Below are 26,419 nucleotides of genomic sequence, written 5' to 3'. Positions count from 1 at the left end.
ATACACTCATACACATTCCCACAGACAGTGGAAATACAATGAATAAATGAATAAAAATACTACTGCTACTGCTATTACTATTACTACTACTAATAATAATAATAATAATAATAACAGATTATAAATTAACAGAAATATAAAATAAATAATTTAAATTAAATAAGATAAGACAAAAATAATACCCTTTTACTTTTTTATTTCTACATATTATTTAGATTTTGTTTTTATATTCTACTATGATTTTATTCCTACATTTTATTTTGATTCTATTTTGATTTTATTCCTACATATTATTTTTATTTTATTCCTACATTTTATTTAGTTTTTATTTATATATTCTATTTTTATTTTATTCCTACATTTATTTAGTTTTTATTCCTACATTTATTAGACTTTATTTGCAGTGGAGGCGGTTTCTCAGCGGTGACCTGTGGCTGTAGTTCCGCTCCCGTCCAGCAGGCGGCGCTGCTGAGAAAACAAGCCGAACAGCAGCCAACAAAACCGGAAGGACGTTTCACAAGCCGCCGGTGTTTCCGGAGCAACCGTGGGCCTAAAATCTCCCCATTGTCCGTCTGGTTGGTAATAAATCCACCGTTAATGCATTCATTAGTTCATGTAATTGTATTGTTGTATTTTTACTGCAGCATCACAAAAATGGCGTTAAATTACATCAATAAAAAAGAGATTAAACGCTAGCCAGCAAACAGCTAATGTTAGCTTAGCACGGTTGCACGAGCTAACGTTAGTCGGTGTGTTGATAAAAAGGTAAACCGGCGCGTGTTTGCGGTGACGCTGATGTCATTTGCGTTAAACGCTGTTTAAGAGCCGAGTTTAACTTTATTTTCGTAATGTTTTATCGGCTTCACCGTGAGCGCGTCCGTACCTGCAGACCAAACTCCGTTCAGAAAACGGTGAATTTACAGCGGTTTTCTTTGTGCGCGACACCGACGACTACAGTCACACCCGCGGTTCCTCCGCTGACAGAACCTCGCGTTGTCTGCTGTGTGGTTTGGTTTGTATCCCGGATCCATTAGTACATTTAGTTTTTTCATTAAAAAAAAGTGTACACAGTTTTAGAGTCGAGTATGTTCCTCAAGTTAGCAACGGAAAAAATGGACCGATTTCTGAACGGACTTTGGTCACGGCACTCTTTGTTGTGGTTGCTTTCTCTGAAGTTTGTCAGTAAAAAATATGTTTTTCTAATTTCAAGACAACAGTTTATTGCTCATCTAGAAGTGCAAGCCAGACTCAATTTAAAAAGCTGGTAAGTGAAGCCGGTGTTTGTGTCTGCCAGGACTGCTGCTGCTGTTTCAGTCTTCGTTTTCATCCTGAAGCCAACATTTTGTTTTCTCATTAAAAATGAATTAGCAGCGCTCTGTCACTGAAACAGCTGCTTTGTGGAGACGTGCAGCATCAGTTTGCGCCCCTGAAGCAGCACTGTCATTGGCTTTGAAGGGCTTTGCTGGTTAACCGAGAGGAGTTTGTTGGTTTTTTCAGATTAAAGAGTCGACAGAGGAGGAGACTCCCCCGGCCGGCGCAACGTCATGGCGGACATCAAGAACTTCCTGTACGCCTGGTGTGGGAAAAAGAAGCTGACTCCGGCCTACGACATCCGAGCTGCCGGGAACAAAAACAGACAGAAGTTCATGTGTGAGGTGAGTCCGCCGTTCGCTCCGAGCGTCCGATGAAGCTGAGCGCGTCCTCTCTGACCTTTGGCTCTCCTCCGTTCAGGTTCGAGTCGACGGCCACAACTACATCGGGATGGGCAACTCCACCAACAAGAAGGACGCTCAGACCAACGCCGCCCGAGACTTCGTCAACTACCTGGTCCGCATCGGGGAAATGAGCGCGGCGGAGGTCCCATCTCTGGGGGTAAGCACGGACCTTTCATGATCTCTCTAAATGATCACATTAACATGAATTTAACGTTTTTCTATCAGTTCTCAGAGTCAGAACTTACAATAATTACGACCTCTGAAAGAGTTTAACCCAGTTAGGCTCAACGCTTCAAACGCACAGCAGCCCAGCAGCCCAGCGGCCGACCGCAGCAACCATACACGGTTCTGTCATTTTAGGACTTTTGAAGCATTTCAGGACTTTTCCTGGATTTTTAGGATATTTTTCAAATTTTACGACGTTTTTGGGGTTTGAGGACAATTTTAGGATGTCTCATGGATTTTAGGACATTTCAAGGATTTCAGGATGTTTCTTGGATTTTTAGGATATTTCAAGATTTTCTGATGTTTTTTCGGGTTTGAGGACATTTTTAGGATTTTAGGATGTTTCTTGAATTTTAGGACTGTTTCAGGATTTTAGAACTATTTGAGGTTTGAGGACATTTCCTGAATTTTAGGACATTTTCTAGGATTATAAGACATTTCCAGGATTTTAGGCCCTCTGTCGGGGGGTGTGGGGGCTCTCTTTTGATGCTGTTTTATGTTCTCTGACACCTTGTGGAGACTGAAGGGACAAAAACAATTCAGAGTGTCAGTTACTTTATTTTATTGTCAGTTAGAAAGTGGTTGGGGGGCCACGCGGCCCCTTGTTGGCAGATATCAGTGAGTTTCGCTGGTTTGCAGCTTTGACGGTGAACACCTCGATGAGCAAGGAGACAGAGTTTATTTTAAATTGAAACACATAAATATTATTTTCTTATGAGACGCTTGTGAAAATTTAGGTTTTGGACATTCATGAAAAACCAAAAAAAGGAATTTGTCAATAGCAATTTCCAGGACTGGAAAAGTTTTGGAAAAATCTTGGAAAATTCATTTCATAAAAAAATTCATAGAAAAATTGTTTCACAAACACCCGTGTATCGGAGTCAGTGTGTTTCAGTAAAACAGAGATAAATCTATGTTAGTTACTGAAGATTTTAATGTTTGGGCAGATCAGTCCTGTTGTTCTCTGCTGAGGTAACGGCAGACTCCGACCCGAGCTGCTCCCCATTTTTTTTTTGTTTTTTTTTTATACTTTATTTTTATTATTCATATGAACATACAAACATGTAAGGTCTGGGTATTACAGAACAACAGGCAGAGAAGACAAAAGACAGGTAATTAAAGGATCTCCTACATTGGCTGATTGTAGCAATCCCATTTTTCCCAGTATTTATCTCCCTTCTCCTTTTGTAGTCTAAGGGAAAAAGTCATTTTCTCCATTAAGCGGATGGAGTTAACTATGTTGATGAGAAGGGAAATAGAGGGTGTGTTCCTCTGTAGCCAGCTTTTGGTAATTGTTTTTTTGCTTGCAGCCAAAAAAATCTTCAGAAGGTAAGTGTCCCTCTTACTGAGTCCTTTTGGAATTATTCCAAGGTATAAAAAGGTGAAAGAAAAATCAGTTTTCAGATTTATAATCTTTAAGATTAAATTGTCCACACCTTCCCAAAAAAGTTTTACCTGTGGGCAAGTCCAAAAAATATGTGCATGATCGGCCGACCACACTCCCTCCAGCATGATTGCTGAGACTCACTGAATTTGGATTTCTGATTAGGGGTAAGAAAGAGCCGTACTAAGTTTTTCCAGCAAAAATCTCTCCAGAACAGAGAGCTTGTCGAGGTCGACTGGGTTTCCCAAGCTTGTAGCCATGAGTCCTCTGATATTTCTATGTTGGTTTCCTTTTCCCAGCGCTGTTTTATGTAATTTGTTGAACTCATATTCATTGAGGAGAGGCCCCTGTATAGTTTACCTATGATGCGGCTAGTATTTCTGGAGTTGTAAGAATCAATAAAAATTTGTGTTATTTTGGAGGGTTCAAGGGTATCAGAGGTCTTGATTTCTTTTAAGAAAAAGTGGCGGATCTGTAGATACCGGTAAAAATCATTTTTGCCTAACTCATACGTCTGGCACAAGTCCTCAAAAAGGTTTCCATTTGTTATGATTTTACAAAAGGAAGTGAGGCCTTGTTTAGTCCACTGACTATACCTGTGATCCTGTAAAGCTGGGAGGAAGTGTGGGTCATACGCCGGCCAACTCAGGAGTCTGATTTCTCTGTGAAGCTGAAATCTTTTTACCACATCTGACCATTTTTTCATTGAAAAAACCACGCATTGATTTTGAAGTTGAAGTACCTCATTGAATCTGCTAGGACAGCCCAATACTGATTGTATAGGTAAGTCCATTAAGGACAACTCGATATCTTTCCACCGAGCCACATAGGCTGGATCACACCAACAAACAAGGGGTCTCAACTGGGCTGATAGATAATAGTCTTTAAGGCAGGGCGGGGCCACACCCCCCTCTTGACCGGCAGCTGTAATGTTGAATACTTCACTCTAGGTCTTTTATTATTCCAAATAAATCAGGACAAATGAACATCCCACTCTCTGAACTGTTTATGGGGCACTTCTACTGGAAGTGCTGTGAATAAATATAAAAGTTTTGGAAGAATGTTCATTTTGATTGTCCTTACTCTGCTACCGAGGTCGAGAGGGAGCGAGTCCCACCTGCCCAGATCATCATATATTTTCCTGTTGATGTATTTATAATTAACATCATACAACAATGACAAATTTTTCGTTAAAGACACTCCTAAGTACTTTATGAGTGGCTGATGCCAATTAAAATGATGCTTGTCCATCAGTTCCTGTGAGGGAGAGTAATTCAGGGTCAAGACTTGAGTTTTTTGGACATTTAAAGTATAACCGGAATATCTTCCATATCTGTCCAATATGTCCATTAACAGTGGTATTCCAGGTTCAGGGTTCTTGATCGTGACCAACACATCATCCGCATATAAGCAGATTTTGTTATCATCCCCTCCCATGCATATACCTTCCAAGAATGTTTCCTCCCTGATGGCTTGGGCCAATGGTTCAATGTAAAGATTAAAGAGTAGTGGGCAGCCCTGTCTGCACCCACGTTGTAATAGTATTAAATTTGAGAGACTCCCATTAATTTTTATCCTTGCTGTTGGGGAAGAATAGAGTGCTCTTATGCATCCTATAAAGGCTTTACAAAATCCAAATCTATTCATAACTTTGAATAAGAAGTCCCATCCCACTGAGTCAAAAGCCTTCTCAGCATCGAGGCTAAGAAGGACTGCGCTCAGCTTCCTTTTGCTGATGTAATCAATGATATGAATTGCTCTCCTTATATTATCATGCGTTTGCCTGTTCCTTATAAAACCGGCCTGATCCTCATCTATTAGAAAGGGCATTACTGTATCAAGTCTTTTGGCTAATATGGCTGCGTAGATCTTATAATCAGCATTTAATACACTAATTGGTCTATATCCTTTACAATGTGATGTATCTTTGCCCTCCTTTGGTAAGACTGATATAAATGGCTCATTCCATGATGGTGGAAGGGTTCCATCTTTTCAGGTGTAATTAAAAGAGGCTTTTAATGAAGGGAGCAATGATTCCTTCATGCATTTGTACCATTCAGGGGGGAATCCATCACAGCCTGCAGATTTATTAGTGTTCAGATCTGATATTACCTTATCAATTTCCTCAATGGAGATTTCAGATGTCAATCTTTCATTTTGGTCGTTTCCAATAGAGGGGAGGTCCAAAGAAGCCAAGAATTTTTGGATTGTTGTTTCATCAGCCTTGTCACTGCTCCCCGTTTTTTGACGAGACGTAAGTGCAGGTCATGCCAGGAAAATGCCGATTTAATAACGTCTGCCGGTGGGACAAGTTGTAGATACAGCATAAGAAAGACCAGGACCTACAAAATGTGCCGTTGTAAACGTTTCTGCTGCTGCTTCAGAATCAACAGTTACTCATATTTAAAATAATAAGTTGTTATCTTGTTCTGAATTCATTTTAAATAATAAAAAGAACTGATAAGGAGTGTCAGCAAGAGTCGATTCAAGTGTGGTCTTAAAAAAATAGCTTCTAAGTTGTGGAAATATTTAGCTAAAAACGTGTATTAACCCTGAAATTTGAACATTAGGGTTTAAGGATTTTTAATATTGTTGGATTTCTGAAAAAAGACATGTCAGTGACGGGCCTGACGCTGCTGTAAAAAGCTGGATTGAAGCGTTACTCAAAGATTAAATCTGACTCTTGTGTCCTCAGATGAGCGCTCCAGGTGGAAACCAGTTTGATGGAGGAGGAGCAGGAGGAGCAGGAGGAAACGGTGGCTTTGGATGCCTCCCCTCCAGCGGTCCTCTGCCGCCTCACCTTGTCGTGAAAGCCGAACAAGGTATTGTCATCGTCTCTGTAACACCTCGAGCTGCACGAATACAGTCAAAATAATAATCACGATTATTTGCTTGATGCTGAAATCAAGATTAATTATCAGGCTTTTCGTGTTTTTGGGGGACAGAATATTTTTATTGCACCTTCACATTTAGAAACGTTTTGGAAAGTTAAATACACCCCAAAAGTTATTGGAAAAGTTTTGGGGTGTCTAAAAATTCTGTGTATTAACACTATTTTTATAACTTTTTCCAAAAATAATTGCTGGATCGACAATTTCTGGCTGATAAATTGGGTCATTGATTCCTAAAACGCATTTTTATAGGAAAAACGATCACCAATTTTTTTCATCAAGAATTTCCCCAAAAAATTAAGAAAAATATGACAAATATTAAAAACAGTCACCAAAAACTGAAAATCTCCAAATATTTAAAGACAAAAAATCCAATTTATTTTGTCATTAAAATCACCAAAAACTTTTTTGAAAAAGTCTTTTTTCTTTCATTAAAAACACCCACAAAATTTAAAGAAACAAAAAGACCCATTTTTTTTAAATTGAAAAATTTCTGCAAAAGACAGAAACGTCTCCAATTAAACATCAGCTGAAGTTTGTTGTTGTTTTTGTCAGAAGATGCCGAGTGCGGCAGCGGGCCGGTACCAGGAGTGACGGGACTCGGTTACTCGGGAGGAGGAAACCCTGGGTGGGGAGGAGGAAGAGGAGGTGGAGAAGTAGGAGGAGGAGCTCAGTGGGACCGAGGAGCCAACCTGAAGGAGTACTACGCCAAGAGAGAGGAACAGGAAGCTCAGGCGGTACGATACTTCCTGTTTACTTCATCCTGTCTGACAGAATCCAGCAGAGAGGGAACCTGACCTGATGGACCTGCTCCGTCCTGTCCTGAGACGCCGCGGGGACGTCCGCGCATTTCGCTCTCTTACGCTTCATTTCCACCAGAAGCGCGTTCGGTCCGGCTCCGATCCATTATGGCAGATGGAGCAAATCCATTTCTCTCTATCAATGTGTTTACTTCCTGTGGCTCCGCCGTGCGGCCAGTCGACTCCGTCTCAGCTCCGTCCCGTCTCAGCTCCATCCCGTCTCAGCTCCGTCTCGGCTCCGTCCCGTCTCAGCTCCGTCCCGTCTCAGCTCCGTCCCGTCTCAGCTCCATCCCGTCTCAGCTCCGTCTCGGCTCCGTCCCGTCTCAGCTCCGTCTCGGCTCAGCTCCGTCTCGGCTCCGCCCCGTCTCAGCTCCGTCTCGGCTCAGCTCCGTCTCGGCTCCGCCCCGTCTCAGCTCCGTCCCGTCTCAGCTCCGTCCCGTCTCAGCTCCATCCCGTCTCAGCTCCGTCTCGGCTCCGTCCCGTCTCAGCTCCGTCTCGGCTCAGCTCCGTCTCGGCTCCGTCCCGTCTCAGCTCCGTCTCGGCTCAGCTCCGTCCCGTCTCAGCTCCGTCTCGGCTCAGCTCCGTCTCGGCTCAGCTCCGTCTCGGCTCAGCTCCGTCTCGTCTCAGCTCCGTCTCGGCTCAGCTCCGTCCCGTCTCAGCTCCGTCTCGGCTGCGGCGGTCGGGATGCTTGCTGATGAGATACGCACAGCGCCTGTTTCTGCCGGATGCCGGAGCACAGAGCAGACAGGAAGTCAGACAGCAACACAACAATACACCATCCGATTAATTTTCAGAATAAAACACTTTTTACGTCGGATCATATTTCATGTTACTACATCAACAAAACGTCACAACGAGCTGATCCAGACCTGGAGTCGACAGGTCAGAGGTCATCTGAGGTCACTGCAGACTCCACGGACGAGGAGAAGCTAATTATGGAAAACCACAAAATGATCCTTTTTATGAGGATGACCACAGACAGGAAACGGTGCGATGCAGTAATTCGTAGTAAAGGAGCCCCGCTCAAGTACTGAGTATATGAAAGAACATATTTATAGTTTTTTGAATGATGTTAGGAGATATTCTGATAATTTGAGATACTGGGTGTCTGATTTTCATGAGCTACGCAGTGCTGACGCGGCCGGTGTGTTTCTGCCGCCAGGAGCTCTTGGACCTCGTTGTTTTTACGGTTTGTGAACATTTACGTTCGCCGTTCTTTGCGTTAGCTGCTTTTTAAATCTCCCTCAGTCGGTCAAACACACAACTCGCCCTCAAAGGCACACCCGTGCCGCCCCCGTCACATCTTTCCAGCTTTGTGTTTTACACAGACCTCGTTATGGCACATTACAAACGGAGACACGCTGAGTGAAATAAATCCTGTTTCCTCTCCGCAGACTCTGGAGTCGGAGGAGGTGGACCTGAACGCCAGTCTCCATGGTAACTGGACGCTGGAGAACGCCAAGGCCCGTCTGAACCAGTTCTTCCAGAAGGAGAAAACCAGCGCTGAGTATAAATACAGCCAAGTGGGACCAGACCACAACAGGTCTGGATCACAAAACATCCAGTCTGATACGTCTCAGACACGTCCTTCATGTTCTCGCCGTGTGCCGTCAGCCGGTTCGTTAACTGATCCAGTTTTAGATAAAAACCTTGATTATTTAATCTGTCAAATAACAGTTAGCACGAGCTAACGCAGCTAACAAAACTACAGAAATACGACAACAGAAGACGACAAGGTTGTGCCGGAGCGATAAAGAAGGTCCACAAGAATCTCACCTGCGTGAGGACAGTAAACAAACAGAAAAATAATGTCATCCATAAAGTAAACAAACAAGCCAACAAAGTCAACAAACATAAAGATATTCAAATCAGCCAAAAACAATTTAAAATTAACTAATTTATTAATGGTGCCACTATGTTTTTAGATGAAAAAAAATGAATTATTTTCAATATATTAGATGCTAAGTAGGTTTATTTTAGGCGCAGCCTTGGATATGTCAGTTAATATCAGCTCATCTTTACTCTGGATCAGCTGGAGTTAGTTAATATTACTGTGCTCTTTTTTTAACGAGAAAAATGACAACTATTTGTCTGAAGCATCAGCTTTAACGTCACTGTTCTCTCAGGATCCGCTCATCGCCGGTAACATTGTTTACAAGCCTTTTTTCCAGCTTGTTTGTGACATCGAACATGACACCAGAGAGAATATAAAACAAAGGCCGTCTGCCGCAGAGCCGTGTACACAGCTCTGCTCCACTGGGAAAGCAGTTTAACTGTGTTTAAAAAAACCTGCCAATACGCACTCATTCAGGTGGAAAAACTGTTTTTCCTTTTCTTTCTTGTCATGTTGCCTCATCTGCTGTTTCTGCTTCTTTTTCTGCATCTGTCAGAACTTTTATTTTCTGTTATTTCATTAACTCTGAATCTCTGACTGACTTCACACTGCGTCACACTAATTTGTTGCCGTGTGACGCAGCCTCTGTGTGTGTGAGTGTGAGTGTGTGTGTGTGTGTGTGTGTGTGTGTATATATGTGTGTGTGAGAGTGTGAGTGTCAGAGAGAGTCAGGCTGGTTGGTAGTTGAAGTCCTGCACTCGGAGTTAAATGTGGGTCAGGATGTTCCTGTATGTTTTTCTGCTGGACTGCTGTAAACCCAGAGACCTCCGGAGTGTGTCGGCTACACCACAGAGATCTCACTGTGTGATTCCTCCACATCAGACAAACCAGAGTGAAACCAGAGTGAAACCAGAGCAGAGAGCAGGCCGAGAGAGAGAGCGCCACACACCAGCTAAATCCTGCTTCAAAATCATGCTTTTCTTAAGGCGTTTACTGTTGAGTTTGAGCAGTCAAATCTGTGCTCGGCTGATATCACTGAGTTTAGTTGAAGTTTTGCTGCTGCAGATTTCTCTTAAGTTTTGAAATAAGATGTTATGGTCTAGTATCTCAGGTAACTCCTTCTTGGCCAACTTAACTTTAAGTCCCAGTGGTCTCTGAGCCTTTGGTGGTTTTTAAACATATAATCCAAACCTCAATTTTTTAAGAGGTACAGAAATTGCCAACATTTATTCTTCAAAATTATCCAGAAGATTTTGAAGAAAATAAAATGTTTTTTGTAAATATTTTCTTTGAAAAACTGCCTGGAATTGAAACAAAGAAACAAGAAAAATGGCAATTTTTGAAAGAGATTTTTTAAAGAAAGAATTTGTCAACATTAATTTTAGAAAAATCTTTTTAAAAATTTCAAGAAATGTCGAAGTGTTTTCTTAAAAATTATCCAAAAGTTTTTTTAAAAAAGACAGACAATTGTTGTCTTTAAAAAATGCAAGCAAAAAATTGCCAAAATATTTTTCTAAAAGTTCGGAAACCCCTAAAAAGTTTTAAAGAAAAATAAAAATTCAAAATGAAGGAAAAACCAATTAAACATTTTTCTTTAAGAATTTCCAAAAATTATTAAAGAAAAAAAACTTTTTCTTTTTAACTAAAAAAAAAAACACTGATTGGTGAGGACCAAACCTAGACTAGTAGACACAAATTCTTTGCGTCTGACTGTAAAAAGCAGATTCAGGTGATGGTGCAGATTACTCAGTCCCGTCAGATTTGGACGCTCAGCCAACATTTAGCTGGTGTGGTGGACAGGTGGTGGACGCACAGAGCGTCCCGCCTCATCAGGGAGCGCGGAGGTGACACCAGAACTCACAGCCACTCTGAAGGAAGACATGGGACGTGGTTTAGGTGCACTAAAGCTGTCCCATGGGTGCAGCTGGGGGCTCACAGGAGTCTGGTTGTGATTTCTGGTGTCGCTGTGTCGCCGCAGGGCAGGGAAAGAGCCACCGCCAGAACCCCAGCTGATGATTTTTTAATCTCAAGTCTGGCAGAAAAACATACAGGCTTCCTCCTGAGAGCGCAACAGGTGAGTTCATCGCTCTGCTCACGGATTATTTGAGGTTTTATTTTGAAAAGCGCAGAGGAAGTGATGCTCTGGTGTTTGTGTTTGCAGGAGCTTCATAGCAGAGATGCAGCTCTTTGTGAGGCAGCTCGGCAGAAGTAAGAAAATGTTCTCTTTTTAATACGCTTTGTGTCAGCTATATATGTGTGTGTGTGTGTGTGTGTATACACGTGTGTGTGTGTGTGTGTCTAATGAGTAAGCAGCATTACATTTATACTCCTTTTGTTGTTTTGTTTCTTTTTTAAACCAGAAAATATACTTTAAAAGTAAATGAAATAATACAAAGAAGTTATATATATGTGTGTGTGTGTACACATATACACAAAAGGTGAAAAATAACAAAGAAAATTAAAAAGAGGGTAATAAGGCCTGCTTTTATCAAACCATAGATTAGGGATGTTTGGAACAATAATATTTGTAGAATGAGGAAAAAAATAAATAAAAAAAATTCAGCACTTTTGTATGGAGATGATCTCGCACTTTTTAAAAATGATAATGCAGTTATATCAACACATACATTGCATTGTTTACTTTGTAAAGCAAAATCCATCGTATCTGTGAAGCTGGTTTGGGAGTTTTTGTGTTTGGTTAGATCTCCAAAATCTATCTCTGTCTGTCTAAGTATTTCAGTTTGTGCTACCTCTTCTTCACAGCTCACAGCGAAATATTGTACTTTTTACTGCACTATATTTATGTGATGGCTTTATTTACACATTGAGATTACTGACAACAAATATATTAGTAATAAATATAAATGTAATACTATAGATTAAACTACCCAGCAGTTTATACGGTCATTTAAAAAATCATCACTAGCTGCAATATTTGATTTAATTTTGATTTTCTATCCATAAAATATAAAATTTTCGCCAGTTCTGATGTTTTCGAAGGACTTTACTACCTCAATAATGTGATTCATTTAGAGAAATAATTCTAATTATTATAATTATTTGTTTCGACCTGCTGTCGGTACTGGGACCCTAACGAGGACCTGCTCATTAAAATGTTACCGTACATGACTTATCGTGTAAATTTAGCTAAAAATGTAATTTCTGTTAGAAGGTCAAAGGTCAGTGTGTGCTCCGTGTGCTCTGCAGGGATCACGGCTCGAGAGCACGGCTCCAATAAGAAGCTGGCGGCCCAGTCGTGCGCTCTGTCTCTGGTGCGACAGCTGTACCACCTGGGAGTCCTGGAGGCATACTCCGGAGTCACCAAGAAGAAGGAGGGAGAAACTGTGAGCGGCCGCCAGCTTTATTTTAAACAGCGTTTCCTGTGCAACACCCAGGGCTTGACTCTGTTCTTTTGTGTGTTTTGTGTCCAGCTGGAGGCGTTCGAGGTCAGCGTGACTCCAGACCTTCAGCAGCAGCTGGCTGCTTATGTCCAGGAGCTCGGAGTCCAGATCCCCCCCACTGTGAGTCACCTGAGGCACCGTACTGACCTCTGATCAGTGAGGACCGTGATAATGTATTATCAAGGGATGTCCGTCTCATTCTAGTAAATTCCATATCTAGGGCTGGGCGATAAAATGAGTAACTTTTCCTCCTTGAAATATGAGACGTAGTCGATAGAATGTGGATAGAGCGCATTCCAGCCGTGTTTTGACAGACAACACGAACAGCCGATGATCATAAGAAAAGCGCCGTGGAGAACCAAATGCAGTGAAGGACTTTGACTGTCGAACAGCGAACAGTGTTTGACAGCCACAGCACTGAAACAGACACATCTGCAGAGATGGAAAGTGACTTCTTTAGACTCTACAGACGACTTTGTGTTAGTTTCAGCTTTAATCAGACTTTGGATGAATTATTTAGAAACACCAGGACACTGACTGACACAAAGACAAAATAACCAACTGTGGCGTCACCAACAGACGACTTGACTCTTCATCTCTCAGGCTTCAGCTGCTCTTTTATCTTAATATCATCTGTATAACTTAATAACACCGTCCTTCATGCTGTCCATCCAGCCTACAGACACCTCCACGCCCGTGTCTCTGGTTCAGGGGAAGATGGCGACGTTTGAGCCGTCCCAGCGTCAGAGCGGAGCCGGGGTCGTCCCCTGGTCGCCGCCACAGGTCAACTGGAACCCCTGGACCAGCAGCAACATCGACGAGGGACCGCTCGCCTTCGTGAGTTTTTATTCTTAAACTTCAGATACTGCAGAGGCTTTTCTTTAAACCACCAAAATATTTTAGAGGAAAAAAATTACAATAAAATAACACCAAAATGTTTTTGTTAACAATTAACATTTCTTTAATCACCAAAACATTTTTATAGAGAAAAAGATAAAGATCATTTTTTCTTATAAATTGCCACAATAAAAGAAAATGAATTGTCAAAAAATTTTTAAAGAAAAAAAATCATCAAAATGTTTAGAAGATAATAAATATATAAATAAAATAACGCTGAAATATTTTCTTTCTTTTTTTTATCACCATTTTTTTTCTCTGAAGAAAAAAAAGTCAATAGAATGTTTTCTTAAAATTTTCCAAAATTAAAGAAATCTTAAAATCTTAAAAACATTTCTAAAAATCGCCTAAAAATTTCAAATACATTTTATCAAAATGTCTTTCTTTAAAATAAACAAAAAACACTAAAGGAGATGTTTTCTCTAAAAATGTGTGGTAATATAAATGCAAAGTTGTAAAAGTTGTAAGCCCCTCCCCCAAAGCCAAAATAAAGAGTGGTTAAAAAATTATTTGACATGCCTCCCCATTTTTGCACCACTCCCTTCTCTCTCACAAATAACAAACAGTCCCTGAGTTATATTTAAGTATTCACTTGTAATCCTGTTCTGAATTCATTATTTTTTAAATAATATATATATTTTGAAAGCTGTTATTATATAGTAATGAAATGAAAGAACGGATAAGGAGTTTTGATCCCCGTTTCGATGTAAAAAGTTGCTTCAAAGTCATTGACAAGTCCTGGAAATGTCCTGGAAATGTATTGGTAAAAATGCGTGTGAATCCTCTAAACACAGCCGACGGTTGAGTGTGTTTTTTTTTTTTGTGTGTGTTTTGAGCAGCCGGTACACGTTCAGATGAACGGAGGCTGGAGGTGAAACAGCTCCTATTGGCTGCTCAGTGGTGATGTCACCATGTCATACTGAATGTGATCTCGTGAACCTAAATATTTTCAAATATAACCCTCTCCAGTGCACTCCGGAGCAGATCAGCAGCGACCTGCACGACGAGCTGATGTGCCAGTTGGAGCATGACGAGAACCTGCAGAAGGTCAGCCCGGTTTCTTCTTCTGCTGCTTCTTTATCCAGAGCGATGCTGAAAGAGACTCGAGAGTGTCGTAAAATCTGAACGCTGTGTTTCAGATTCTGGCCGAACGCGACCAGCTGCCCGTCAAACAGTTTGAGGACGAGATCATGAACACCATCGACAATAACTCCGTGGTGATCATCAGAGGAGCGACGGGCTGCGGTAAAACCACGCAGGTCCCTCAGTACATCCTGGACCGCTGCATCAAAGGAGGCAGAGCGTCCGAATGCAACATCGTGGTCACCCAGGTAATGCTCAGCGTCACACTCCCAAAGCACGCCAGGACGTGAACGTGTCGTCTTCACTGCAGTGAAGGATGTGAAGTCATGAATGCTGACGAGCAGCCTGTTGATGTGTTTAACCCCGTCCTCCCCGCAGCCCAGACGCATCAGCGCCGTGTCGGTGGCCGAGCGTGTCGCCTTTGAGAGAGGAGAGGATGTTGGGAAGAGCTGCGGCTACAGCGTCCGTTTCGAGTCCATCCTGCCGCGACCGCACGCCAGCGTCCTCTTCTGCACTGTTGGTACGTTCAACAACATCTGACGTCCTGTCGCTGAGCAGGATTACATGATTGTTTCCAAAAAACTCAGTACTCACACTGAACACAGTATGAACGGGGTGTATTTGTAAGTGTTGTGTTAGTGAATGTGTTTGTAAACGCTGTGTTTGTCTTAGTGAACGTTGTGTTTGTAAATGTGTTTGTAAACGCTGTGTTTGTCTTAGTGAACGTTGTGTTTGTAAATGTGTTTGTAAACGCTGTGTTTGTCTTAGTGAACGTTGTGTTTGTAAATGTGTTTGTAAACGCTGTGTTTGTCTTAGTGAACGTTGTGTTTGTGAGCGTTGAGCCTTGGGATGCTGACGCGTTTGTGTTTGTAAACGTGTTTGTAAACGTGTTTGTAAACGTGTTTGTGTTTGTGAACGTCGTGTCCGCAGGATGCTGACGAGTGTTTGTGTTTCAGGTGTTTTGCTGCGGAAGCTTGAAGCAGGAATCAGAGGCATCAGTCACGTTATTGTTGATGAGATCCACGAGAGAGACATCAACGTGAGTTTATCTGTTATAACAGAACGACAGCTGTTTACTGAGACACCTGCTGTCCGATCTGAGCCTGTGTGTGTGTGTGTGTGTGTGTGTGTGTGTGTGTGTGTGTGTGTGTGTGTGTGGGGTGTGTGTGGGGTGCGGGGTGTGTGTGTGGTGTGTGCGTGCGCGCGCGTGCAGACGGACTTCCTGATGGTGGTCCTCAGAGACGTGGTCCAGGCCTACCCGGAGGTCCGCATCATCCTCATGTCGGCCACCATCGACACCACCATGTTCAGAGAGTACTTCTTCAACGCCCCCATCATCGAGGTGTTCGGACGCACCTTCCCCGTCCAAGGTACCTCGCTGACCTCTGTGTGACCTCACTGACCTCTGTGTGACCTCACTGACCTCTGTGTGACCTCACTGACCTCTGTGTGACCTCTGCGTGACCTGTGATGGTGACCTTTCGCACATGAGGTCCAACATCTTGTTAAAACGTTAAAAACATCTTGTAACAAGAAATTTAACATTTGGTTAACATTTGTAACATTTGGAGTCAAGTTTTCTGAACGTTTCAGTTTGTGTGTTTTATCTTGTGGTCATTAAATTTCATCATCGGTCCTCGAAATAATCCCGAAAACGTTTTAAAATCTTGCCAATGAAAATGTGTGGGGTCCCTGAACAGAGTACTTCCTGGAGGACTGCATCCAGATGACCAACTTTGTCCCTCCACCAAACGACCGCAAGAAGAAAGACAAGGACGAGGAGGGAGGAGACGATGACGTAAGCGCTGCACTCACTGTCGCATCTTCTGCTGTCTCCGTAAAATACTGTAAAACTTCAGTTAACAGCCGCTCTGGCGTCTGTATGGGAGCCCTGTATGGGAAAAAAAGTACTACGCAACACAAACAGAAATTACCCAAAGGTTAGCAAGAAACGTGAAAAGAACAAAAAAATACCTGAAAACTTTCCCAAAAAAAGGGAGAGAGATAAAGTATTTCCCCTTTGAAATCTGAGCACATTGATTTGATTTATTTTGAAAATATCGGGGTAAAAAGGCAATGAGCTACTTGGCAAGATGTTTTAAGGAAATTTTCTTGTTTTACTTTTTTTCCCTTCTATTTTTTTATTTATTTTTGGGTCATTCCTTTATGAAGGGCTCATGGCCCCATGGTTTTGGAAGACAGAATGCTGTTGGCTCAGGTTTGTAAGGGTTAAAACAGCCAATGCAAAGTAAGAAATAACTGGAATAAAATCTTTAAATTTATAATAATTCTGTAAAGGTTCACTGGACATTTTTCCCGAGCTTAAAAAAATACAACAGCTAGCTAGTATTACTCTGCCGGTAATATCGTCTTTTTGTAGTTTTATAAAGTTTCTGTAAACGTCTGAGTATTTGTGTTTTTTCTTCACCGCGCAGACGAACTGTAACGTGATCTGCGGGTCGGAGTACACAGCGGAGACGAAGCACTCGATGGCTCAGATTAATGAGAAGGAGACGTCCTTCGAGCTGGTGGAGGCTCTCCTGAAGTACATCGAGACGCTGAAGGTGGCCGGCGCCGTGCTCATCTTCCTCCCCGGCTGGAACCTCATCTACTCCATGCAGAGACACCTGGAGACCAACCCGCACTTCGGTACGCCGCCGCGGCACACCGCCAGCTGACCGCACGCTCACAGACTGAGGCGTGCATTCATACACGCAGCTGCATCTCCAAAAACTACAACATCATGAAAAAGTGAACTGTTCTTAGTAATTTAATTCAAGAAGGTAAACTTCTCATATATTAATTACACGTAAATTAAATATTTCAAGCCTTTTTTTGTTTCAGTTTTGATGATTATGTCTTATAGCTCATGAAAATCAGAAATCCTGAATCTAAACTTATTAGAATATTTGCTCAGATCATTCAAAAAAGTATCTTAATTTATATCCTCAGTACTTGGTTTGGGCTCTTTTACTACAAATTACTGCATCATTGTAGCGTGGAATGGAGTTTTGAGTATTCTAATATTTACTTTTTACATTTTATTGCTGTTGGCCATATTAAAAAATAGAAAAATACTTTTAGTATTTAGTTTATGTAAAGAGTCCAGATTATATTAATATTTCATGTTCTTAAATAACTGCTGGAAATTCTTGAACTTTTTCATTATATTCTGTTTTTTTGAGATGCAGCTGTACACACACACACACACACACAAACACACACAAACACACACACAAACACACACACACAAACACACAAACACACACACAAACACACACACACAAACACACACACACAAACACACACACACACACAAACACACACACACACACACACACACACACACACACACAAACACACACACACACACACACACAAACACACACACACACATACACACACACACACACAAACACACACACACAAACACACACACACACAAACACACACACACACACTCACCTGAGGTCGTTGACCTTCAGTGTCGGGTCAGTGATGATGGCAGGTTTTGTATCTGTCTCCAGGAAGTAACCGGTACCGGATCCTGCCGCTCCACTCTCAGATCCCCCGCGAGGAGCAGAGGAGGGTGTTTGAACCGGTGCCCGACAGCATCAGGAAGGTCAGACGCTGAAACACTGAAACCTTAGTTTCTACGTTTCTGGCTGTGATATATGGTGATATTTTGGCTATTTTTAAAGAAAAAAAGCTAAACCAAATGTTTTAAGGAAAAAAACAATTGCCTATTTTTTCTTCTTAAAAAATCGCCCCATATTTTTAATAACTTTTCTTCCAAATTAAAAGACAAAAACATGCCTTCCAAACCAAACATTTTCAAAGAAAAACACTTTTTTTTTTAAATTGCCAAAAATTAAAGAAAAAAAAAAGCCAACATTTTTTTAAAAGAAACACAAAATCGACATTTTTTAAAATCAGGACTATCTTTGTGTGCCTTCCAAAGCAAATATTTTTAGTAACTGCCTTAGTTTGCACTTTCCTAACTAAAAAAAAAAAAAAAAATAAATAAATTAAAATAAATAAAAAAAAAAAAAATCACCAAAATGTTTTCTTAAAAAAATCCCCAAAAAATTAGATAAATAAATAAAATTGCTATGATTAAAAAGAAATAATAGTCTTTTTTGTCTTGAAATATCGCAGGTGATTCTGTCCACCAACATCGCAGAGACGAGCATCACCATCAACGACGTCGTCTACGTCATCGACTCCTGCAAGTGAGTGCGCATCAGAGCGGACGGGACGGCCTCCCGGTCCAGAGGTCGCACCGCTCTGACGCGTGTCGCTGGTTTCCTCCCAACAGGCAGAAGGTGAAGCTCTTCACCTCCCACAACAACATGACCAACTACGCCACCGTCTGGGCCTCCAAGACCAACCTGGAGCAGAGGAAGGGCCGCGCCGGCCGCGTCCGGCCCGGCTTCTGCTTCCACCTCTGCAGCCGCGCTCGCTTCGACAGGTCAGACGGCCCCCGCACCTCCTCGCTGCTCCTCACACCTCCTGCACCTCCTAATTCATCCTCACACCCCCAGCACCTCCCCACAACTCCTCACAACCCCCCTGCATCTCCTCGCTACTCCTCACACTTCCTGCACCTTCTCGCTACTCCTCACAACCCCCCCGCACCTCCTCACTGCTCCTCACACCTCCTGCACCTCCCCACAACTCCTCACAACCCCCCTGCATCTCCTCGCTGCTCCTAATACCTCCTCAGTCTGCACCAGGCTGTGCTGTGTCCTAACCTGTGTGTGTTTGTGAGTGTGTGTGTGTGTGTGTGTGTGTGTGTGTGTGTGTGTGTGTGTGTGGTGTGTGGTGTGTGGTGTGTGTGTGTGTGTGTGTGTGTGTGTGTGTGTGTGTGTGTGTGTGTGTGTGTGTGTGTGTGTGTGTGTGTGTGTGTGGTGTGTGGTGTGTGTGTGTGTGTGTGTGTGTGTGTGTGTGTGTGTGTGTGTGTGTGTGTGTGTGTGTGTGTGTGTGTGTGTGTGTGTGTGTGTGTGTGTCTGGAGGTTGGAGACTCACATGACTCCAGAGATCTTCAGGACTCCGCTGCATGAAGTCGCTCTGAGCATCAAACTGCTGAGACTCGGAGCCATCGGACACTTCCTGTCCAAGGCCATCGAGCCGCCACCGCTGGACGCCGTCATCGAGGCGGAGCACACTCTGAGAGGTATAAAACACACACACGCTAACATGGAGAGCTGCTGCGTCGTCACAGGAGCCTCTCTGTGTGAATCACATCAGTTTTTGGGTCAAACCCTCAGTGATAAAACTGTCTGAGATAAAAATAACTCCAATATATAATATCAATAATCAATCAATCGTATTAATGAATCTTAACATTTGCAGGATTTTTGTGTTAAATCAAAGTGGATTTTTAGAAGTTGCTGTTTTTCTGTGTGTGTCTGTGTGTGTGTGTGTGTGTGTGTGTGTGTGTCTGTGTCTCTGTGTGTGTGTGTGTCTCTGTGTCTGTGTGTGTGTGTCTCTGTCTCTGTGTGTGTGTGTGTGTGTGTGTGTGTGTGTGTCTCTGTGTCTGTGTGTGTGTGTGTGTGTCTCTGTGTCTGTGTGTGTGTCTGTGTCTGTGTGTGTGTGTGTGTGTGTGTGTGTGTGTGTGTGTGTGTCTCTGTGTCTGTGTGTGTCTCTGTCTCTGTCTCTGTGTGTGTCTCTGTCTCTGTGTGTCTCTGTCTCTGTCTCTGTGTGTGTCTCTGTCTCTGTGTGTGTCTCTGTCTCTGTCTCTGTGTGTGTCTCTGTCTCTGTGTGTGTCTCTGTGTGTGTCTCTGTCTCTGTCTCTGTCTGTGTGTGTGTGTGTTTGTGTGTGTCTGTGTCTGTGTGTGTGTCTCTGTCTCTGTGTGTGTGTGTGTGTCTCTCTGTCTCTGTGTGTGTCTCTGTCTCTGTGTGTGTCTCTGTCTCTGTCTCTGTCTCTGTGTGTGTGTGTGTCTCTGTGTGTGTGTGTGTGTGTGTCTCTGTCTCTGTGTGTGTCTCTGTCTCTGTGTGTGTCTCTGTCTCTGTCTCTGTCTCTGTCTCTGTGTGTGTCTCTGTCTCTGTCTCTGTCTCTGTGTGTGTCTCTGTCTCTGTGTGTGTCTCTGTCTCTGTGTGTGTCTCTGTCTCTGTCTCTGTCTCTGTGTGTCTCTGTCTCTGTCTCTGTGTGTGTCTCTGTCTCTGTCTCTGTGTGTGTCTCTGTCTCTGTCTCTGTCTCTGTGTGTGTCTCTGTCTCTGTCTCTGTCTGTGTGTGTGTCTCTGTCTCTGTCTCTGTGTGTGTCTCTGTCTCTGTGTGTGTCTCTGTCTCTGTGTGTGTCTCTGTCTCTGTCTCTGTGTGTGTCTCTGTCTCTGTGTGTGTCTCTGTCTCTGTCTCTGTCTCTGTCTCTGTCTCTGTGTGTGTCTCTGTCTCTGTGTGTCTCTGTCTCTGTCTCTGTGTGTGTCTCTGTCTCTGTGTGTGTCTCTGTCTCTGTGTGTGTCTCTGTCTCTGTGTGTGTCTCTGTCTCTGTGTGTCTCTGTCTCTGTCTCTGTGTGTGTCTCTGTGTGTGTCTCTGTCTCTGTGTGTGTCTCTGTCTCTGTCTCTGTCTCTGTGTGTGTCTCTGTCTCTGTCTCTGTCTCTGTCTCTGTCTCTGTGTGTGTGTCTCTGTCTCTGTGTGTGTCTCTGTCTCTGTCTCTGTCTCTGTGTGTGTCTCTGTCTCTGTGTGTGTCTCTGTCTCTGTCTCTGTCTCTGTCTCTGTGTGTCTCAGAGCTGGATGCTCTGGACTCTAATGATGAACTGACTCCTCTGGGACGGATTCTGGCTCGGCTGCCCATCGAACCTCGACTGGGGAAGATGATGATCATGGGCTGCATCTTCCAGTCAGTTTCTCCTCCTTTTCTTCCTCTTCTTTCTCCCCTTTTCCTTTTTTTCTCTCCCTTTCTTCTTTTCTTCTCTACCCTCTTCTCCTTTTTTATCTTCATCTTTTTTTCTTCTTTTTTCTTCTCCCCCTTCTCTTTTTTCTGCTATTTTTTCATTTACTTTTTCTCCTTTTTTCTTTAATCCTTTTCTTTTTCCTCATATTTTTTTATTAGTTTACTTGTTTATTTCCTCTTTTCATCTTCTGCCTGCTTTTTCTTTTCCCCCCGACACGCTGTCTCCTTTCACGTCTCCTTTCACGTCTCCGTGTGTCTCCGCGTGTCTCCCTGCAGCGTCGGCGATGCCATGTGCACCATCTCGGCCGCGTCCTGCTTCCCGGAGCCTTTCGTCAGCGAGGGGAAACGTCTCGGCTTCGTGCACAGAAACTTCGCCGGCTGCCGCTTCTCTGACCACGTGGCCCTGCTCTCCGTCTTCCAGGCGTGGGACGACGTCAGGTTCGTCTGACGGCGTGTTTTTAGCGCGGGTCAGGTTGATTTTAGTTTGAAGAAACAACCAATGATTGTGTGTGTGTGTGTGTGTCACTAATTAACCCTTTAACACCTGGATCAACATCAGTTCTCCCGAGCTGCATTCAGACACCTCTAACGAGCATTTAACCCCCCGAAACCTGAGAGGGTTGGTCTGATTTCTTTTTAAAATGTGAGGAAAAAAACGAGTTATTTGAGTAAAATGTCCTGCAAATTGCAAAGAAAATGTGTAAAAGGTGACAAGAAAATGGCCTTTAATTTAGTTGAGGGGATTATTAGATATTATCAAAAAAACTAGGTCAGAATATCTGGAAAAGTATCATTTATAAATGTATATATTTAAAGTTAAATCATAGAAAAAAGTTTTATTTTTACCTATTTTCTTCAGATTTTTTTATGGTAATCTTCTTGTAACTTTTTACAAATTTCTTGCTTATTTTTGTAAAAATACGACACAATGCGCTCAGTTAACCTTTTTGAGACTGGGTGCTAAATCCTCAAATTGATTTTTTTTTTTTTAATTTAATTACTTTTATGATTTATTATATACTTTTATTTATTATTTTTTTCTAAAAAAGGTTTTATAAAACCTTATAAATATTCAAATGTTCAGTGTTGGAGAGGGTGGTCAGTATTTCAGGGGAAAATTACATTTTAAATTGTGTAGTTTTTTGACCACCGGGAAAAGTTTTTGCTTTTCGGTCAGTTTTTCAGTTGCGTATTAGTGTTCGAATGAATTAACTAATTTTTCCAGCTGCACTTTTCATGTTTTCATATTTTTGGTTTGTGAAAAAAATCTTAGTTTGTGAAATAGTTAATTAGTTAATTAGTTAACCTAATAGAAGTAGTGGAGTAAAAAGTTCAATATTTCGCTCAGAAGTGCAGTGGAGTAGAAGTAGATAGTGGCATGACATTGAAATACTTCAGTAAAAGTACCTCAAAATTGTACTTGAGTAAATGTACTTAGTTACATTCCGCTGTGGTCGGGACGCACAGTAACTGAAACTGCAGTAACTGGGATCAGTAGATGTAATAAGTATCGTAAGTATTGTAATATTACTTCATTATAAGTCATTGAAAAGCTCAAATATAAATGTGATTAAATGATATTCACGCTTTTCTTTAAATGTTCCTCAAATATAAAACTTTTTCTTCCCTTTCGGCCCGTGAGAGCGAGATGTTTGACTCTGATCTCGGTTCGAACGCTCCTGACTCATAAAATCTTCTCTGAAAAAATCAATGAGCACTATCAAAATAAGAGCGGATCCTGGATCCGAGTCAAAATAAGCCAGCGTTTGTTCGTGTTCGCTAACTCTGTTGTTGTCGTCGTCGTCGTTCAGGGTCAACGGCGAGGACGCAGAAAACCGTTTCTGCGAACACAAACGTCTCAACATGTCGACTCTGAGGATGACCTGGGAGGCCAAAGTCCAGCTGAAGGAGATCCTGGTCAACGCCGGATTCCCCGAAGGTACCCGAACGCCCCTCAGAGGGGACGTCCCTCCGTGTCTGAGAGAAACGTTGACGCGTCTCTGTCCCCCCCGCAGAGTGTCTGATGACGCAGATGTTCAACACGGTGGGACCGGACAACAACCTGGACGTGGTGGTGTCTCTGCTGACCTTCGGCTCGTATCCCAACGTCTGCTACCACAAAGAGAAGAGGAAGATCCTGACCACGGAGGGCCGCAACGCCCTCATCCACAAGTCCTCCGTCAACTGTCCCTTCAGCAGCCACGACGTGAGCTACCCGTCGCCGTTCTTCGTCTTCAGCGAGAAGGTGAGCAGACGCCGTCCTCCGCCGCTGAAATATTCTGTATTCTCTCTCTGTTCTTTATGCAGCTGCTGTGGTCATTTATTAACGCAATAATCTGAAATAATCTGGAGAAATATATGATGAAATAATGATAATTTTTTATTTTTTTATTAATAATTTTTTAAAATCTTAATTACTTTTGATGTTTTTATTAATTCATTATTTTTTATTAACTAACCTAAAAAATATTTTTTAGCAATGAATCTGACACTTATTTATTGATTAACCATTTATTGATTTGATTATTTTAAAAATGTATTCCTCCAACAATTATTTTTTCTGATTGATCTATTTTTTATGACTTAATGTAATCATTTTTTTATTGATGAATTTAATCTTTTTTTAAATTGATTGACAGTTTTTTTTATTGATTAATATATAAATTGATTTCTCGATCAGTCGTTTCCAGCGTCAGTGAATTGACCCGGTGAGCTCGGAGACAGGCGGTCCCGATGGTCCGAGGATTTGCGGCTGGTTTTCTGGTGTAACTCGGCGTGTTTTTGGCGTTTCAGATTCGAACGCGAGCGATCTCGGCTAAAGGGATGACTCTGGTCAGCCCGCTGCAGCTGCTGCTGTTCGCCTGCAAGAAGATCAACTCCAACGGAGACGTCGTGGAGCTCGACGACTGGTGAGACATCCTCGGCCCACGGAGGAATTGTCTGGTCTTTAAAATACCAGAAAACCTGGAAAATAGCCATTTCCAGGCCTGGAAAAGTTTGGAAAACTAAGTTACCTGAAAGTTTTGAAAACCTGTACAATAACATATGATGTCTTCAAGGACTGTCGTAAATTTGACAAATAATTTCTGTTTCTACAGTTTCTGGCTGATAAATGATGTCATTTCTGGAGATTTTCAAAAAGTGTGTTTTCTTTAAAAATCACCTTCTTTCTGTGATAATCACCAAAAATGTTCTCAAGAAAAAAAAAATTGGCATTTTTTTGTAAGAGAAAATAACTTGCCAGAAGAAATGTTTACTCTGAAAATCAACAACATATTACAAAAAAAGGCAAAAATTTAATTTGAAAAATGTCTTTAAAAATCTTTAGAAAATTTGAAAGGAAAAAAAGGCCACATTTTTTCTTTAATAATCACCAAAACTTTTTAAAGAAAAAAAGGCCATAGATAACTTTAAAGTAAACACGCTTGCCAAAAGCCGTGACCTTTCACAATAATGTGTGCAGGATTAAACTGAGGATTCCTCACGAGGTGGCGGGCGGCATCGCGGCCCTGCGCGCCGGACTGGAGGCGCTGGTGGTGGAGGTGACCAAAGACCCCGAATACATCCGACAGACGGACCAGAACCACCAGCAGCTGCTCAACGTCATCAGACTCGTGTCCAAACCGTCTGCAGCCGGACTCAACATGATGGCCAACAACCAGAGGTACACACACACACACACATACACACAGAGACACACACACACACATACACACACACACACACACACACACACACACACACACACACACATACAGAGACACACACACACAGAGACACACACACATACAGAGACACAGACACACACACACACATACAGAGACACACACACACAGAGACACACACACATACAGAGACACACACACACACACACACACACACACACACACACACACACATACAGAGACACACACACACACAGAGACACACACATACAGACATACACACACAGAGACACACACACATAGACACACACACATACAGACACACACACAGACACACACAGAGACACACACACACACAGGCACACACACACACACAGAGACACACACACACATAGACACACACACACAGAGACACACACACACAGAGACACACACACACACACACACACACACACACACACACACACACACACACACACACAGAGACACACACAGACACACACATACAGACACACACACACACACACACAGACACACACAGACACACACACATACAGAGACACACACACACAGAGACACACACGCACACACACACAGAGACACACACACACACATAGACACACACACATACAGACACACACACACAGAGACACACACACATACAGACACAGACACACACACACAGAGACACACACACACACACACACACACACACACACACACACAGAGACACACACACACATAGACACACACACATACACACAGACACAGAGAGACACACACACACACACACACACAGAGACACACACACACACACATACAGACACACACACACACACATAGACACACACACATACAGACACACACACACACACACAGAGACAGAGAGAGAGAGAGACACACACGCACACACTCACAGGGCTCTGACAGTCATGAAATACCTGGAAAAATCATGGAATTTCCAGGCTTGGATATTTTGTAAAAGTCTCACAAACCTGGAAACAACACATGATGTATTCAAGAACAACAACAACAACAACATGGTTTTGTTTTTGAAATTTCTTTTGTATTAATTTGCAGTAAATAAATGCACCACACAGCCGCTGTAAGCCCCTCCCCTAAAGCCAAAATCTTGCACTTAAAAAAATTTAAATTTAATTTAAGTTAAATGTATCTAACATGCCTCGTCCTTTTTGCACCTCCATTATTAGCAATCACATATTTTTCAAAAGCTGTTATATAATAATGAAAAAGAAGTGATATCGACCGTCATTTCAGAGAGCGCGTGATCTTTAACACTCGCTGAAAAGTCCTGGAAAAGTCAATGAAAAGTCCTTGAAAACACAGAATCAGACTTTCTGGTTCAGGCGATCTGACTCTCCTCCGTCGTCTCTCCTCAGGATGGGAGACGGTCCTCGACCTCCAAAGATGGCGCGCTTTGACGGCGACGGAGGAGGCTACCGAGGAGGAGGAGGCTACAGAGGAGGAGGAGGCTACAGAGGAGGAGGAGGCTACAGAGGAGGAGGAGGAGGGTAGGGAGGTGGAGGCTACAGAGGAGGAGGAGGCTACAGAGGAGGAGGAGGCTACAGAGAAGGAGGAGGAGGAGGGTACTGGGAGGCGGGGGTTACAG

The 26,419-nt window shown here is 42.6% G+C and overlaps 1 protein-coding gene across 3 annotated transcripts; it reads left to right on the top strand.

The window, feature by feature from the left end:
• The first annotated feature begins 597 nt into the window (after positions 1–597).
• On the top strand, positions 598–26,343 carry dhx9 (DEAH (Asp-Glu-Ala-His) box helicase 9). 3 transcript variants are annotated; one of them, XM_088086002.1, is made up of 27 exons: positions 598–1,655; positions 1,732–1,872; positions 6,020–6,146; positions 6,771–6,952; positions 8,410–8,558; positions 11,011–11,057; positions 12,057–12,193; positions 12,281–12,370; positions 12,926–13,087; positions 14,117–14,194; positions 14,287–14,478; positions 14,609–14,750; positions 15,187–15,269; positions 15,444–15,600; positions 15,931–16,028; positions 16,666–16,879; positions 17,758–17,852; positions 18,389–18,462; positions 18,549–18,701; positions 19,246–19,406; positions 20,959–21,070; positions 21,401–21,562; positions 22,936–23,063; positions 23,140–23,369; positions 23,918–24,033; positions 24,588–24,788; positions 26,190–26,343. In XM_088086002.1, the coding sequence occupies exons 1-27, from the start codon at positions 1,545–1,547 to the stop codon at positions 26,323–26,325; spliced, it is 3,678 nt and encodes a 1,225-aa protein (XP_087942128.1). In that variant the 5' UTR covers positions 598–1,544; the 3' UTR covers positions 26,326–26,343. The 3 variants fall into 3 exon arrangements, with proteins under 3 accessions (XP_087942128.1, XP_087942130.1, XP_087942129.1); XM_088086004.1 differs by lacking the exons at positions 598–1,655; positions 1,732–1,872; positions 6,020–6,146; positions 6,771–6,952 and adding an exon at positions 10,828–10,923 and having other exon boundaries at positions 8,515–8,558; XM_088086003.1 differs by lacking the exons at positions 598–1,655; positions 1,732–1,872; positions 6,020–6,146; positions 6,771–6,952; positions 8,410–8,558 and adding an exon at positions 10,212–10,923.
• The last annotated feature ends 76 nt before the right edge of the window (positions 26,344–26,419 follow it).

This window comes from Plectropomus leopardus, chromosome 12 (genome assembly GCF_026936395.1).
Source record: "Plectropomus leopardus strain MGB_pleo_1.0 chromosome 12, ASM2693639v1, whole genome shotgun sequence".
Lineage (NCBI taxonomy): Eukaryota > Metazoa > Chordata > Actinopteri > Perciformes > Serranidae > Plectropomus > Plectropomus leopardus.
This window is presented reverse-complemented; position numbering and strand designations above follow the sequence as displayed.

Excerpts from the sequence above, each read along its gene's own strand:
- dhx9 (XM_088086002.1), top strand. The coding sequence starts at position 1,545 with ATGGCGGACATCAAGAACTTCCTGTACGCCTGGTGTGGGAAAAAGAAG. Across the intron at positions 12,194-12,280 it reads AGAAGAAGGAGGGAGAAACT|CTGGAGGCGTTCGAGGTCAG; the intron begins GTGAGCGGCCGC and ends TTTTGTGTCCAG. Across the intron at positions 21,071-21,400 it reads ATCATGGGCTGCATCTTCCA|CGTCGGCGATGCCATGTGCA; the intron begins GTCAGTTTCTCC and ends GTCTCCCTGCAG.